Here is a 17,957-nt window from a genome sequence, read left to right as displayed (position 1 = left end):
ATACTTACATACATCACCTTGCACATTGAACGTACGCAGGTTTATTAGATAAAAAATATCCAGGATGTCAGAATGATATCTAAATTTTATATTAGTGGGGGTATTGAGCATACCCACTCTGCTCTTTCTTGAACTCCCACCTCCCCATTGACTTCAGCTTATTATATTGTTTCTCAACAGGTATGAAACTTGGGGATTGCCTAATGGATAATGAAAAATTCACAACTTTTCTACAGCAAAACATAAGCATGCCTTCCATCGTGGTGGAGGAAATACTAAATGCTGATCTCAAAGTGGAGCAGGTAATAATACCTCAGTTTTTTTATGGAGAGTACACATGTTTTATAGGTAGACTTCACAATATCATGTTTAGTGCCTAGGATTCATAGACCATGGGCAAAGAGACACAATAACGTATCCAAGGTCTCAGTCAGACACCAGGCTCTCAGCAAGTCTATCAACAATGCTCTTGCATCTATGCCAATTAGATGAAAATGTGATGGATACGTTCATATTCATCTGCATTACTTAAATACAAAGTCGGCCTTTCACATGGCAAAACTCTAACAGCTGGTGCTCAGAATTTGACTGCAAACTATTTTCTCACATGGCTGATTTTAGTCCGGCTATGAGCTCCAGATGTCAGAGTTTCTACTATTTTGTAGTAATTCTCATTGAAGGTATAGAATTTATACATGACGATAGAGCTTAGACACGAAAGTACAGTAATACCGTAATTTTGAATATTAATCGCTAAGTTTGTCCACTACATTCATTAATGCGTGTGTCTGTCAACTCAGGTTCTGATATCTGGATTTCAAATACGCTTGAAAGATCTGTGCAATAGCTCTAGATTGGAGGAGTATGTGACCATTCACAATGAAGAGGTTGCGAAATTCAGCCAGTCGGTGATATGTGCGCTTCCTGAAGACAAGCTCAACCTTTTGGAGCATCAGTTTCGCTCCAACATTGACCTTCTCAAGCCCATCACTGTAAGTAAACTAAACGTACTCAACTTAGATGGCGCTAATACCCCTAACTCCCCTGACAAAGTCGCACATGCGGCGATACATGTCGGGAGAGGTAGTGTTGGTCAGATCTTAGGCAGGGAATAGCAGAGGGACGCTACTAGCAATTTGCACAGAGAGACTATAGGGACAGTTTGTTTTTGGATATAGCAAACAGTGTGTTTGCAATAGGTGAATTTCATGTGGCTAGGTGAACAGCATGTGTGTGCTAAACAAACTGAGTGCATGTGAGAAGAGACCAGGTCCGGGAGCTAATATAATAACTGCTACATTGGCTGCCAAAGCAGTGTAGCCCTTTGAGTTGATACATTGACTGCCACATTGTTTCTGCTCCAATCGATGTGGACAGGAATGTGAATAGAAGAGGGGGGCAATGACCACAGTGATAGCAGTAATCAGGAGCGTCACTGTATCTCCCGCCTCACCTCTGTAGGGCACTGTAATTTTTAGGTAGTACATTTACACTCAGTCATTAGACACTGGCAAAAACAAGTGCATATAATAAAAAATATATTATACAAATAAAAAAAGAAATGGATATACAATACACAAAGAGTATCAACAAAATGGAGGGTCGGTAATAATACCACACAACTCCCCTAAAAAAGTGTTTATTAATAGCAGTGTTATAATATAAAGCACTCTATTGCCACCACAATCATTAAAATTGACAATTGTCCCCTGCTACACCCTGATAGTTTTAAATTACACATTTGTTTATTTCCTTTTGGTTTTAAATAAAGTAAAATAAATGTGTTTTTTTAAAATATTAGTTAGGACCCCTAAAGGGATTTTTGGGTCAACTGACCGTTACTGTGTATTTTGTACTATCAGTAACAAATGACACAATATTAAAGGGGTTTTCCGGGATAAAGATTTAAAAAAATAAAATAAAATTTGAAGGTCCCCACAGATGTTTTTTAGGTATTTTTACACTTCAGCAGGGCTCCTACAGTCCCCCACTGATTACCTCTGTGTGCGGTAACTTCCAGCGCAGCATCATGTTTCCTTCGTGCCCCCCAATTCATATGCCGCAACTATTCCTCCTCCTTAGTCACGCCCCTAAACTCCTCCTGACTCAGTCCCTCCTTCCTTGCTAAAAATACGCCCTATCCGATGACGTCACTGGACCAGAGGGGTGGGGCTTAGCGCAGTGTGTTGCTGTCTAGTTTCCGCCCCTCAGTGCGCTCTGCATAATCACTGAGGCTTGCGGTGATGTCAGCGGGCTCCCTGCGAAGCGGAAGCAGAGGCTTCGCTCTGCCTAAAGGGGCTCGGTACGTCACTGAATCTTTCTAAAGCAGCGCTTCTGGCAGAGCATTTATGACAAGAAAACGGGGCAGAAAAGTCTGGCAAAGGTACAACAGGACTGTATGTAATATGTATGTGCTTGGTGTTTACTTACAGCAATGTCCCCAATCCCGGACAAACCCTTTAAGTAAATCATGGCAAATCTGTAGTATTAATAATATCACCTTACACGAGACTGCCCTGCAGGGCAATGAACCTTGCCAGTTTGTTCATATTTGTAGTCAAAAAGTGAACATGCAGTATGTGATCCACCGGTGTCCACCAAAGCCACATTGACTTGCAAAGAACTCCCCCCACCCCCTCTGCTCATGACATCCATGTGCCTTTGGGAAGACATCACTTACCTAATCTCAACATAATTTAACCAAAACCATAAAGAGACATTCCCATAAATATTTTTTGGACTATGGGAAGTAATTGTGTGGCGTGGAGATGTGGAACAGAAGTAAAGTGAATTAGTGAGGTCACAAGGTTTAGCAATGCTTCAGAGCCTGATAAGAAAAATGCAAAGCTCATGGCCTTCTCAGAACATGTGGTATATGGGTGCAAGATAAGCTGCAGTGACAGGCCCAGATATGGAAGCACCAGGTGCATGGAAGGATCCCAGCAGCTCTTCTTGTTATGGCATGTCTCAGTATTAGGTTTATGGTGTCACTACTGCCCTTCATATGTCACGATGCCAGGTATAAAAGGAACAATAAGCAGCCTCCCATAGACATAACTGAGACTGCATTTTCATGTGTATTTTACCTGTGTGTCCAGTGTGGAGCTTATTACGGTTTTCTCCCCAGTGACAGCTGCATACCATAACCGAGCTCAGTGACGTGGCCCCTTACTATTGGGTTAGCAGGCAGCAGCACAGTGACCCACTAACTATACTGTTTTCATTACATTTCAGTGGCTGGAAGCTTAAAAGCCAGATTTGTTTCCACATGCCTGCTCAGGAAATTGTCCCTGTGAGGTTTTTAGGAAATATTAGACATTTCTGGGAATTAACATACAGTAGTAGAATATCTTTTCCAGGGTCAATGCTTTCAGATGATTGAAATGCTTGTACAGTATGTTTTTCATAGTCGGTGATATAGCTGTAGCATTTGTACAGCGTTACAGTACAGGCATATACTGTAACATTTGTTATGCTGGATTATGTGTCTGATCTTATTCATGTGGGCATCATGTTTCACTGTGTTTGATAGAGATATTAGAGCATTACCTCTAACATTAGTAAATTAAGCAGGAAACTAAGAATATAATCTGTGTGTGTGTATATGTGTGTATATACAGACGTGGACAAAATTGTTGGTACCCTTTGGTCAATGAAAGAAAAAGTCACAATGGTCACAGAAATAACTTTAATCTGACAAAAGTAATAATAAATTAAAATTCTATAAATGTTAACCAATGAAAGTCAGACATTGTTTTTCAACCATGCTTCAACAGAATTATGTAAAAAAATAAACTCATGAAACAGGCATGGACAAAAATGATGGTACCCCTAACTTAATATTTTGTTGCGCAACCTTTTGAGGCAATCACTGCAATCAAACGCTTCCTGTAACTGTCAATGAGACATCTGCACCTCTCAGCAGGTATTTTGGCCCACTCCTCATGAGCAAACTGCTCCAGTTGTGTCCGGTTTGAAGGGTGCCTTTTCCAGACTGCATGTTTCAGCTCCTTCCAAAGATGCTCAATAGGATTGAGGTCAGGGCTCATAGAAGGCCACTTTAGAATAGTCCAATTTTTTCCTCTTAGCCATTCTTGGGTGTTTTTAGCGGTGTGTTTTGGGTCATTGTCCTGTTGCAAGACCCATGACCTGCGACTGAGACCAAGCTTTCTGACACTGGCTAGTACATTTCTCTCTAGAATTCCTTGATAGTCTTGAGATTTCATTGTACCCTGCACAGATTCAAGACACCCTGTGCCAGACGCAGCAAAGCAGCCCCAGAACATAACAGAGCCTCCTCCATGTTTCACAGTAGGGACAGTGTTCTTTTCTTGATATGCTTCATTTTTTCGTCTGTGAACATACAGCTGATGTGCCTTGGCAAAAACTTCGATTTTTGTCTCATCTGTCCACAGGACATTCTCCCAGAAGCTTTGTGGCTTGTCAACATGTAGTTTGGCATATTCCAGTCTTGCTTTTTTATGATTCGTTTTCAACAATGGTGTCCTCCTTGGTCGTCTCCCATGTAGTCCACTTTGGCTCAAACAACGACGGATGGTGCGATCTGACACTGATGTTCCTTGAGCATGAAGTTCACCTTGAATCTCTTTAGAAGTCTTTCTAGGCTCTTTTGTTACCATTCGGATTATCCGTCTCTTAGATTTGTCATCAATTTTCCTCCTGCGGCCACGTCCAGGGAGGTTGGCTACAGTCCCATGGATCTTAAACTTATGAATAATATGTGCAACTGTACTCACAGGAACATCTAGTTGCTTGGAGATGGTCTTATAGCCTTTACCTTTAACATGCTTGTCTATAATTTTCTTTCTGATCTCTTGAGACAGCTCTTTCCTTTGCTTCCTCTGGTCCATGTCGAGTGTGGTACACACCATATCACCAAACAACACAGTGATTACCTGGAGCCATATATATAGGCCCAATGGCTGATTACAAGGTTGTAGACACCTGTGATGCTAATTAGTGGACACACCTTGAATTAACATGTCCCTTTGGTCACATTATGTTCTGTGTTTTCTAGGGGTACCATCATTTTTGTCCATGCCTGTTTCATGAGTTTATTTTTTTACATAATTCTGTTGAAGCATGGTTGAAAAACAATGTCTGACTTTCATTGGTTAACATTTATAGAATTTTAATTTATTATTACTTTTGTCAGATTAAAGTTATTTCTGTGACCATTGTGACTTTTTCTTTCATTGACCAAAGGGTACCAACAATTTTGTCCACGTCTGTATATACATACATCATAGAACTCCTAAAACTGGAATTGAGAAGTATGGACCAGAATATGTTGGTTTATACAGATACATTCACAGCCTAATGGCTTGCTATGGTTGCTTTACTATGTATTGCATGGTTTCGTTCCTTGATGTATAGTCTTCATAATGGTGTCAGAGTGATGGAAGTACTAGACTAGCAATGCAAGTACATACCTCCCTATTCATTACAACAAATCCTGAGCCAGGGCCCACAGAATTGTCCATTTGCTTTGCAAACATTGTAAACTAGTGGTTGTGCCCTCCTCGTCACGATGTGTGCTTTGGCTTATGTGTGAACTGTGATCTGAAGAATTCTTTGACACATTACCCAGAGTTCACTGGGGGGAGTTCCAAGAATCTATTAAGTCACTGTGCCCTGTGCCAGTCAGCAATATGAGTGAGTGCCATTGTTCTCCCCTCTGTAACAAGAGGTCATGTAATTGCTATAGAATAATCGCATGCTTCTTATAGAAACTGGCCAGACAGATGAATTTTTGTAATAAACAGACCTTGCTTCACACAGAGCTTGTGATTGGCTCTGACATTTACAACATTAAAGGGTTTCACTAGGAATTCATAAAATTACTGAAAATGCCTAAATATTACTTTATTATGAATATATTCCCAAATATCTTTTATAAGCTATAATGGCTTGTTTTGTCTTGGGAACAATCATGAGGAGAAATAAAATGGCCGCCATCGTATTAGTACACACAAAACCTGTCCTAATCACACAGTAGGACAAGTTACTTTACAACACTGAGGTAAAGAGCTGCCTCATCCTCCTCTCCTACTTGTCAGGGATTATGATCCTGAATACAGATAAGATCTTCAACTGAATCTCTGTAGGAATGGAGCTTAAGAAGAGACATGTAGTACAGAGAGGATGGACAGGACAGACTGTGGTAATGTGGGCTGTGGGAATGGGGACACATGAAGTAAAGAGAGGAGGGGATGTGGTTAATGGGCAGCAGCACTTGTATGCAGTCTCCATTACCACAGACCCACATCACCACTGTCTGTCCTGTCTGTCATCTCAGTACTTTGTCTTAACTCCATTCCTACAGATTCAGCTGAAGACCTTATTAGCCTCATTCAGGATCATAATCCCTGACAAGTAGAGCAGAGAGGAGGATGAGGCAGCTCTTTAGTGTTGTGAAGTAACTTGCCCTCCTGTGTGATGAGGACAGGTTTTGTGTGTACTAATGGGATGGCGGCCATTTTATTTCTCTTGATTTCTTCTTGGACAAAATGGGCTATTATAACTAATGAAAGGTATTTGGGAATGTATGTATAATAAAGTAAGTATTTTCAGTAATTTTTATTTTATGAATTCCTGGAGAACCCCTATAAGGTCCATACTCATTCTGTGACTAGACTTGTTAACTATTTATATATAGTCTAATGTTTATGGCAGTGGCCTGACATTACCCTGATATCCATTGTCTGAGTGGGGTTCCTTGGGCCCACCAGAGTAAATTATTCGAGTTTAACCTTTTATATAATCTATAAAATAGCAAGTGATTAGCTTTGAAGGCAGCTCCAAATGTGTGTGGTGTGTGTGTGTGTGTGTGTGTGTGTGTGTGTTTTTTTTCTCTTTTCTGCCATGAACTTTTGGTGCCAACTATAGTGTCCTAGCCTGGGGCCACCGGAGGATCCGCCACTGATCCTGTGGTACTCTGATGGGCCAGTCCGATCCTGCTGATATCTACAATAAAAAAAAAGCAAGGATTGATTTTATAGTAGATGCTATAAAATCAATCCTTGCTTCTTTTTTTTTATTGTAGATATCAGCAGGATCGGACAGGTGTTTAGCACCCACTTATCATCGTTGCCCTAATAAAATAAACATGCATGCTTGGCCTGAGCATTTGCATTTAAGTCATGAGAGATAGCTGTCAGCAAATGAGCAGACCGAAAGAAACCAATTATTTCCAGGACGCTGAGGAATTGCTCTGCTGTTTAATGTATACTGCATCCTGAACCAATATTGTGCCCTTGTAGTAGTACAATATGGATAGCATACATTTCTTTTTTTTAATGTTTGTTTAATGTGATCCTAAATAAGAACAACTTGTGCTTGCAAACATCTATTTTTTTGTGAAAGATTGTGGGCTGTTTTTTTTTTAAAGTAACCAGCATTTTTCTTTTTGATTCTAATTACAGAAAGAAATGTCATCAAAGTCTTTCCCCATGCTAAGAGAGGTTACAGAAAACATGCTGCACAGCATGGGAGATCTTGCCAAAGAGGTAAAAGTATAGGGTAATGATGTGTAATGGCCTAGATGGAGTGACTATGGTAGCCTCCATTATCTAAGCCACAAAAGAACAGCTCTGAACTGTGGTAGACCAGATGTAAAGAGGTTTAAAAATGGTTTATGCTTTTGTTTGTGTCCACACATTATGATGATGGGTGTAAAGTGCTATAATGTATGTTCTCTTTTTCTTAAATACCAAATCTTCCAACTAAAAGTGTATCATGGCTTTCCCATTACTCTGGCTATACAGGTAGATAAGGGGCGTGGCCAGGGGAGGGGGGGGGGTGAGTTTCACCACCTTTTCTCTGAGAGAAAAAAGATATGTATATGTATATATGTATATGTGTGTATATATATATATATATATATATATGTGTATATATATATATATATAATATATTACATTTTAGTGGCCTTCTCTGATAAAGAGCACTTGCTCCATAGATTTAGAGTTCTCTACTAGACTGAGCTTTGAGCTTATTGTTTACTATATTATCCAGTTCCATTTATAAACAGTAAGCTCCCTCTAGTGGTGGCTGATCACAGCCTGAATTGTATTTTTTATTTTTTTAAAGGGGTTGTCCAAGTTATTTTTTTGTTCTTTCTATGTTCCTAACTAAGCAAATGTAACAGCTTTCCAATTAACTCACTTTATCTCCAGTGCCTGGTTTCTCAGATTTCACTGAGGGTCACATGACCTGTGATGTCAGCTTCTCTCCCTGCTCTGATAAAGGTTGTTTACAACTGTAAACGAGATGTCACTGTGCTGGCCACGCCCCCCTTCACTGCCGTCTGCTCTGTCCTAGGATTCTTAACCCCTTCAGCTGCACAGCTCTGCAGGCAGTGAGAAGACAATTCTGGGCACTGGAGCTGATATACTAGAGAGAACATTACACAAGAAGGTAGGGGGAAGATCCTGTGTGTATTAGCAGTGTCATTTTACAGCTGGGACTTGTAGTCCTCCACATACAACATGCTGCAGAGTTTCCCAGCAGGCAGACCTGGCACTCAGGGCAGTTCTTGTATTCACTCCCTTAGCAGTGTCATTGTACAGCTGGGACTTGTAGTCCTCCACATACAACATGCTGCAGAGTCTCCCAGCAGGCAGACATGTCACTCAGGGCAGCGCTTGTATTCACTCCCTTAGCAGGGGGAGGGACAGATTTTAACTTTTTTTTTTTTTTTTTGCATGTAAACAAAGAGCCAGAAGAGAACCAGGGAAATTAGGAAATAGATTTTTTTTTTTTTTTTTTGCATAAAACTTGTTTAGCTCAGTTAGATTTCAGATTTTCAGTGCTATATTATTTTTTTTTCATAACTCGGACAACCCCTTTAACTCAAACACAACATGGTGTTCTAGGGTGGACATCCACTGTAAAGTTTATTTTGTTAATAAGTGATGAACATTTGTCTGCTGTGGCTTGACCTAATCACCGCCTTTAGCTGTTATATATCACTTAACAAATGCATACATTTAAATCCTAAACAGAAAAACTCATAGAAAATATATTGAAGGTATCCATAGAGGCATTTTAAAAAGAAACACTACCCCTGTCACAGAATCGCTGCATTTACACTAAGCAGATCCTCAGGGGCAGCTGGCTACAGGTTGTTCATCATTATAACTATTTTCACTATGTGATACACTTTCAACAGTTAATCATATATGTGTAATCTAAATCATCTGGGGTATGAGCCTTGAACCACAGACCAGCATAAACTTGTCTTATGTGATTTTGCTGTTCCAAGTAATAGACTGCCCCCAGGTGTGGGGTAAGAAGTATAAAAATTATGGACAAAGCATGCAGTTCCCATCTTGCTGATGTGGCTTATTGTGACTTTAGTAAAATAAAGTTGGCAGAGGTCCCAGTGTGGGAGGAATTCACATAGTCTGGAGGGAGCTTCAGACTTCTTTTTCTATTGTACAGAACAATCTGTGCTGTTTGCGTCTGGAGTCATACTCCTCTTCTAAATTTTTGCTGACCTGACCCCTAAAGAAGTTGTTTTCTTGTTTTGTTTTTTTTTGTTTTGTTTTACTGGAAGAAATGCAATGGCTAGTGTCTACAATATAAAGTCCTGATCAAAAGTTTAAGACCACTTGAAAAATGGCAAAAAATCATATTTAGCATGGCTGGATATTAACAAGGTTCCAAGTAGAGCTTCAACATGCAACAAGAAGAAATGGGAGTGAGACAAAACATTTTTTAAGCATTCAATTTAATGAAAATAATGAATAAACTGAAACAGGCAGTTTTTCAGCTGATCAAAAGTTTAGGACCACACCTCCAAAAAAAAAAAAAATATGAAATCCAACTTCCAAACATGAACTCAGTAATGAGTAGCTCCACCTTTATTGTTGAACACTTCAAAAATTTGTTTCAGCATGCTTGATGCAAGCATTTCCATGAGGTGAGTGGGAGCATTTCTCCAAGTGGTGAAGACTGCCGCACGAAGGCCATCTGCCTGGAACTGTTGTCCATTTTTATAACCTTCCCTTGCCATCCATCCCCAAAGGTTCTCAATTGGATTTAGATCAGGGGAACACGCAGGATGGGCCAAAAGAGGGATGTTGTTCTCCTGGAAGAAGTCCCTTGTCCTGCAGGCATTGTGTACTGTAGCATTGTCCTGTTGAAAAACCTAGTCGTTACCACACAGACGAGGGCCCTAAGTCACGAGGAATGCTCTCTGCAACATCTGGACATAGCCAGCGGCCGTTTGATGCCCCTGCACTTCCTGAAGCTCCATTGTTCCACTGAAGGAAAAAGCCCCCCAGACCATTATGGCGCCCCCTCCACTGTGGAGCGTAGAAAACATCTCAGGTGGGATCTGCTTGTCATGCCAGTAACATTGGAAACCATCAGGACCATCAAGGTAAAAAAAATTCTCATCAGAGAATGATCGTGTTTGGTGCTCTTGCAAAGTCCAAACGAGCAGTTCTGTGGCGTTCAAGGAGACGAGGTCTTTGAAGACGCTTTTTGTTTTTTGAAGCCCTTCAGTCTCAGATGCTGTCTGATGGTTATGGGGCTGCAGTCAGCACCAGTAAGGGCCTTAATTTGGGTCGAGGATCGTCCAGTGTCTTGACGGACAGCCAATTGGATCCTCCGGCTCAGTGCTGATAAATTTTTTTGGGGTCTTCCACTTGACTCTTTTGTTCTATAACCCTCAGGATCATTTAAGAAATTCCAAATGACTGTCTTACTGCGTCCCACCTCAGCAGCGATGGCGCGCTGGGAGAGACCCTGCTTATGCAGTTCAACCCGACCACGTTCAAAAAGGCAGTTTTTTTGCCTTTGCCATCACAACGTGTGACTACCTGACAGAAAATGACAATGAATCCACATCTTTGCACAGATTTGGCCTTTTAAAGGCATGTGGTCCTAAAAGGATCAGCTGAAAAAAACAGCTAGGTTTCAGTTTATTCGTTATTTTCAATTAATTGAATACTTTTTTATCTCGCTCTCATTTCTTCTTATTGCATGTTGAAGCTCTACTTGGAACCTTGTTAAGATCCAACAATTTAAAAAGATTTTTTTTTTGCCATTTTTCAAGTGGTCTTAAACTTTTGATCAGGACTGTATGATAGATTTAGAGCCCAGTTTTACAACATCGTCACCTTTTTCCCATCTTGCCCTAATTCTATGTGTATTATTTTCCATGCTGCCATTATACAAGCCACAATATATGCATTCGTAATTCAGCATTTAGAAATGAGCAGAGATATATTTTGCATTCCTTCACCACTTTTATTTATCATCCCACTTTATAGTCTCTCTTTCTCTCTATTAAAAAGTAATAATGCTTTCAGAAATTGAAGTGTTAATAGTTTGCATTTTGTTAATTGATAAAATTAAAGTGAATGAACAAACGAGAAATCTAAATCAAATCAATATTTGATGTGACCACCCTTTTAAAACAGCATTAGTTCTTCTAGATACACTTGTACAGTTTTAGAAGAAATTCTACAAGGAGGTTGTTTCAAACATCTTGAAGAACTAACAACACATCTTCTGTGGATGTAGGCTTGCTCAAATCCTTCTGTCTCTTCATGTAATCCCAGACAAACGAGGATGTTGAGATCAGGGCTCTGTGGCAGCCATATCCTCAAGTTATTTAATGCACTATATGTACCCCTAAATGGAAGAAAAAAAATTGAATGTTAGGACCACTGGAACACAAAGGGGGAAAATGTTCCTTAAAGGGGTTGTCTCACTTTAGCAAATGGGATTTATCATGTAGAGAAAGTTAATACAAGACACTTATTAATGTATTGTTGTTGTCCATATTGCTTCCTTTGCTGGCTGGATTAATTTTTTCATCACCTTATACCCTACCCCTTTTTCATGGTTAGACTACCCTGCAATCCATCAATGGTGGTCGTGCACTGGCCTATGTGCACTCCCATGGTCCCGGCCACGAGAGAGGCTGGCGCTTTTTCCTGTAGTGTGCAAGCTCGGCCACCACTGATGGTTTGCAGGGTGGTCTGTAACCATGGAAACGAGCAGTAAATAATGTGATGGAAAAATGAATCCAGCCAGCAAAGGAAGCAATATGGACAATCATAATACATTAGTAAGTGGATTGTATTAACTTTCTCTACATGATCAATGCCACTTACTGAAGTGAGACAACCCCTTTAAGGCTAAAAAGAGTTAAGTCCCTAAGGGGTTAAAAATGCACTTGTGACCGCTGAGTTGTGTGCCAGCTTTACTGACAGTAAAGAAGTTACATTTTTGGAAGGGTTTTTCCAATTTTAATGTGACTGTTGAGTGGATAAACTACAGCATTAACACTTCTATTTTTGAAAGCATTCTTACTTTGCAGCATTTTTTTCCACAACGCAGTACATTACAAATTTAGCAAACAGTCTTTGATGTTTATTATATTGTATTATTTTCCCCCTTTAAGGCTACTTTCACACTTGCGTTCGGGGTTCCGCTTGTGAGTTCCGTTTGAAGGCTCTCACAAGCGGCCCCGAACGCATCCGTACGGCCCCAATGCATTCTGAGTGGATGCGGATCTGCTCATAATGCATCAGTCTGGCAGCGTTTGGCCTCCGCTCCGCAGGCGGGCACCAGAACGCTGCTTGCAGCGTTCGGGTGTCCGCCTGGCTGTGTGGAGCCAAACAGATATGTCCAGACTTACAATGTAAGTCAATGGGGACAGATCCGTTTGACGTTGACACAATATGGCTCAATTTCAAACTGATCCGTCCCCCATTGACTTTCAATGTAAAGTCTGGACGGATCCGACTGACTAACTTTCACACTTAGAATTTTTTCTGAAATATTATGCAGACGGATCCGTTCTTCGTCGGCATTATAGGAGCGGATCCGTCTGCAGACACCAGACGGATCCGCTCCGTACGCAAGTGTGAAAGTAGCCTTACTTTGGCACTTTGAGCTGCTCTCAGTATTGCAATATATATTCTGTAGTGAACAAAACAAACGTAATACATTTCCTTCATATTTGACTTGTCAATTGGTGTTGCTTTATACTTAACTGACCGGTGAGCTCTTTGACACCTGCAGGTTATTGGGATGAAGAGTTGGGCTGACATGAGGCAGGAGGTTATGTTCCTTACCAGTGTGAACTCTACAGCTTCACCAACCTCCCTATATCAAGCAGTGTCCCGAATTGTATGTGGTCATCCTGAGGGAGGGGGTCTAAAGATCAAGTCCCTCAACTGGTATGAAGATGACAACTATAAGGCACTATTTGGAGGAACCGAAGGAGGAGAGAATGGCACAGAGGAAGAGTCCTCATCCATCTATGATAATTCTACAAGTATGTGTATTCTTATTTAGACAGTATGAGGATAGCATTTCAGTACGTCAGGAAGCAAGACGAAAGGGAATCGTAAAAATGCCTGCCATATAAACGGCACAATATTAAAACATTCATTTTCTGTTTTCAATATAAAATAGAAATCTTAAAACCATAATTACAATACACTAGAAAGTACACTTCTGCTAGTCATAGAAACTGTTGTGTTAGCATTTCGTTATACAAGGCAGAATAACTGAAGGTTTTAGAAAACTATATTGAATGTTTGACAACTCATTTCAATCTATTATATACAATACTAACACTCTGCCTATGCTAATAGCTCCTTATTGCAATGAGCTGATGGTGACCCTGGAGTCCAGCCCCCTGTACAGGATGGTCTGGAGAGCACTGAAACCATTACTTATCGGCAAAATCCTCTATACTCCAAACACACCAGCCACACGTATGTTAATGTCAGAGGTAAGTCTCACACTGAGAGAGCCAACTCATTTCTGATGTTTAAGGCCCTGTTCACGTCACGTTTATGGCCTCTGCATAGATATGTTAGATTGATGCATGTGACCTAGGTAAAAAAAAATTGTAGCCAGTTTACCCTTTGTTGTGCCCCCAGGATCTTTGCTGCACAGATTCCGCTCTTAAACGTAGAAAATAGTCCAGCATCTCACAATTTCTTTCATAAAATTAATACAGGACATGTGGTTGCAAAACAAATCTACAACTGCTTATTATGTATGGATTGTCTTGATATCCCAAGATATATACTGGTCAAAAATACTTAGCCTCTGAATGGCTAATCTAATCCTATGGAGAGGTTTACAGTCTATGGAGTTTGCCTGGTGTGCACACTAAACATACATTGCAAAAGTGGTGTGACCATAGTGTCATTTGTCTTCTTTACCTACTAGGATGTCATTCAAGCAGTCATACTGACCTATTCACATTCATTTGTTTGCCATTTCTAGTTGACACGATAAACTGATGCTTACATACTGACCGTTAGTAATATTACTATCTGTGTATGGTATGTTTGTTACAAATGTATGAATGTTTGGACATATACCTATATCTTAGAAACTACTGATACATATGTTAAACAAATGAACCTACGAAAAATTCTAACTCCTATTTTTAGGTCAATAAAACTTTCCAAGAGCTGGGTGTGTTTCGAGATCTCGGAGCAATGTGGGAAGAAGTTCGTCCACAGATCAAAACGTTCCTGGAGAGCAGTAAAGAGATGGATCTTATCAGGGTTAGTTTATCGGGCAATATGTATTTTAAAACTTACACAATTAACATGATAGTATAAGCATTTATAGCAGATTCCCTCATGTAAGAAATTTAAAGAGCTTTCCAAATTTTGTCAAATTTCTAAGCATGCCATCACCTTTCCAAAAAGATTTACATGAATTTCTGTGCCTTAGGGCTCATTCAGACGACCGTATGCTGCCCGCAAAAATGCGGATCCGTTTTTTTGCGGACAGTTCAGTTTGTCCGCAAAAAAAGATTGCATTCAGTTTTTTTGCTGACTCATAGACTTCAATGGGGCCATCTCCTGGTTTTCACTGACAAGTATAGGACATGTTTAATTTGTTTTGAGGAGCTGTGCAATGGATGAAAAGGCCCCATTAGAAAGTTAGAGACAGCATCTAATCTGCAAAAAAAACGGATCCGCATTTTTGTGGACAGCATACGGCCGTCTGGATTAGCCCTTAAAGGGATTGTTATCAGAGACAACCACCTTTAAACTACTACTGCCTGGGTCCTATTTCCAGCAACCTTGGCAAAACATAACCGCAGGAACATATGTCTCCTCATGTCACCCGCTCTACTATGTCAGTATGCCCTAATAGGTAATATGTACAGTGGTTGTCTTATCAATGGGTTCCGGGACACACTTTTTAAATATCACAGCTGTTGGATGACTGTTTTTGCTCATTATCTTGGAACAGCAGTGAATAGGAAGCAGCATCTGTATAGTCTTCATTCCCTTCTACGGTAGTTGAACGAGTAATAAACCTATGTGACCATTATGATATGGAAGTGATGTGGCACATTCCATGCACAGGCAGTGTGTCCCTATTAATCACATAGTATGATGCAGATCTCCACCCTAAGCAGAAACCTTTCCCTCAAGGATGACAGGATTGTTTAGCATTTGTAATAGTGTATGATGGGGACTTTGGCTTCCCATTTTCCAAGGTCATTCATGTAAATCAAACTGTTATCTACCTTTTAGAGAGAGTGCACTCAGTCTTCAGACCCTTTAATTTGTGTTCACATTTTAAGTTGCAAAGATTTCTAACATTCTGTTTTCACTTTCTCATTATGGAGTATGGAGTGCAGAATAATGAGGAAAATGTAGAACTTTATTTTAGCACAAACATAACAAAAAGTGAAAGGGTCTGAAGACTTTCCGAATGTACTGTAAGTGGGCATTGTGCACAACAAGAGAAATACATGGGGCCAGATTTATCATAAAGATATTCCATTTTTCTGGCATGAAAAAGTTGCAAACTGCACATTTGCAACTTTTTCTTTGGTACTTATGCAAATAAGTGCCGTTTCTCATCTGACCTCTACGCTGTCCAGAAAAGAGGGTGGGAAGGGGCAGTTCCGGTTTATCTTCTACACTAGTTTTCTGATGTAGAAGAATACTGAAATCATTCAGGCACATGGATTCGTCATAAATCAGGACCCGGCAACACTCCTGGTTATCATAGTCCTGCATGTGCCGCTGGGCTATGATAAATCTGCCCCTTGGTTCTGATAATTTTCAAGCACAATAAATGACTGCATTGTTGTAACAATTTTTCAGACTCTGTTGACCAATAAGGGCAGTAAACACTTCCTGGATCGCCAGCTAAATTCAACAGGTTGGACATCAGAAGACATTGCAAGATTCTTGGCCAAAGAATCGGTAGGACAGTCTGAGGGTGAAACCTTGTACACCTGGCGAGAAGCACTCAATGAGACTGACCGTGTTGTGCTGACCATGTCACGGTTCATGGAGGTGAGTCTTTCAGAGGCCTTCTGAAAATATAGAAAACCTCACTGTGTTGTCTAGTTTATTTTATTTTTCTTACATCATTTTGTAATAGTACTTAGACTATTTTATCAGCCACTAGAAGCCTCTATTTATGTACTTTTATCCTAAAGTTAGCTATAATACACATGCTACTTTGTCAAAATAGTATGTAGAGTAAGTGCAGAAATTACACCATGGGCTTGATAAAAAAATAATGACCTCTTGGTCTTGTTTAGCTGTCACAATTATTACAGTTAGCCGCAACCAATGTCATTACTTACATCTTTACAGTGTGTCAATCTGGACAAGATAGAACCAGTGGATAATGAAGAAATTCTTATTGACACGTCCATGTTGCTTCTAAATGAAAGGAAGTTCTGGGCAGGTGTAGTTTTTGTTGACTTGCCAGAAGATGATACTGTACTACCTCAACACATCAAATATAAAATCCGAATGGACATCGATAATGTGGAGAGAACCAACAAGATTAAAGATGGGTGAGCAGCAAACAGATTTGTTATTTATCTCCCTTTTTTATTTTTTACATACAGTTCCTGTCTACAAGTCCAGAGTTTATCTGATCAGTGTTATCCACTTGTCATTTCACAAGGACTTTAGTAGCAAATAGATGAAGGGAAACAGCTTTGACCCTAAAATGATATTTTTTTTTCATGTTTGCTTTTTTTTTTTTTTTTACTGTTGGCTTTAGCATAAGTATTGTAGGTGTTCACTAAGGGTAGTTTTCATATATTCCATTATTTCCCATTCTTTTTGATTCTACTTCTGGCTTTGTCTCAAACTGCATGAAAAAGTGCCACTAAAACTAAGGCCTTATTTCCCAAAATGCTGTGTGGTCTGCTGTTATTTTAGACCCCATATCACATTTTGTTCGCTGATGATAATTCAGTCTTCATAGAGTTTAACTGTTTTGGATAAACTGTGTAATAATCTACCTTTCACAAAAAAGAGCTAGAAGGGTGAAGGTTCTCATTCATCCAGAGCATAATATATCAGTAGTAATAAGTCAGAACAACCGGACTTGCATTTTCTCATGAAGCTATTTGACTAGTCATCTGACTGGTTTTCTTAATTAGAAATTATCAGATTAGCGAAATGTCTGTAAGGGGAATGTGTCATCAGAAAATGACCTGCTATTAAATCACTTTTTTATGTTTAGCAGATTTTTAAATAATTTTTGAAGATGTTGTTTTTCCATGGATTCCATATATTTAAACTAGGACCAAAAATCCATTCGTTTTTTTTCACTGGCCACTTTGCGTGATAATTGGCGCCACTTCTTGGTTTGTACAGATCACTTTACTGCAGTTAACTCATTCTACTCCTGCCTGTAATTATATCACCTCTGTGTATAGATAAGACAGGTGATTGTCAGATCTTATCTATTCTTTCCTTGTACAATGACCTCTGCACAGGTCACAGAGCATCCCTAGAAAACTCTCCTATAGAAGTCAATAGGGCCTCCTCCTGACCGTTGTCTATGGCCCATGGGGCTGCCTTAAAACATTTTTTTTTATGCTTTGTAAATACTGTTAAGAACAGATCTTCCAAGATGGCTGCCCCATAATCATGTTCAGGAAACCAATCAGA

At 39.9% G+C, this 17,957-nt stretch overlaps 1 protein-coding gene across 1 annotated transcript in view; it reads left to right on the top strand.

Moving 5' to 3' along the window:
- The window catches only part of LOC122943763 (phospholipid-transporting ATPase ABCA1-like), a 110,197-nt gene that overhangs the window by 52,192 nt on the left and 40,048 nt on the right, over window positions 1-17,957 (top strand). The window contains 8 exon segments of the mRNA XM_044301769.1: window positions 181-302; window positions 801-992; window positions 7,446-7,529; window positions 13,066-13,321; window positions 13,644-13,783; window positions 14,457-14,573; window positions 16,140-16,334; window positions 16,641-16,846. Coding sequence (XP_044157704.1) covers window positions 181-302; window positions 801-992; window positions 7,446-7,529; window positions 13,066-13,321; window positions 13,644-13,783; window positions 14,457-14,573; window positions 16,140-16,334; window positions 16,641-16,846 — 1,312 coding nt within the window.

Source organism: Bufo gargarizans, chromosome 7 (assembly GCF_014858855.1).
Source record: "Bufo gargarizans isolate SCDJY-AF-19 chromosome 7, ASM1485885v1, whole genome shotgun sequence".
NCBI classification, from domain to species: Eukaryota; Metazoa; Chordata; class Amphibia; order Anura; family Bufonidae; genus Bufo; species Bufo gargarizans.
Note: the sequence above shows the minus strand (reverse complement) of the source record. Positions and strands in the feature narration are given on the sequence as shown.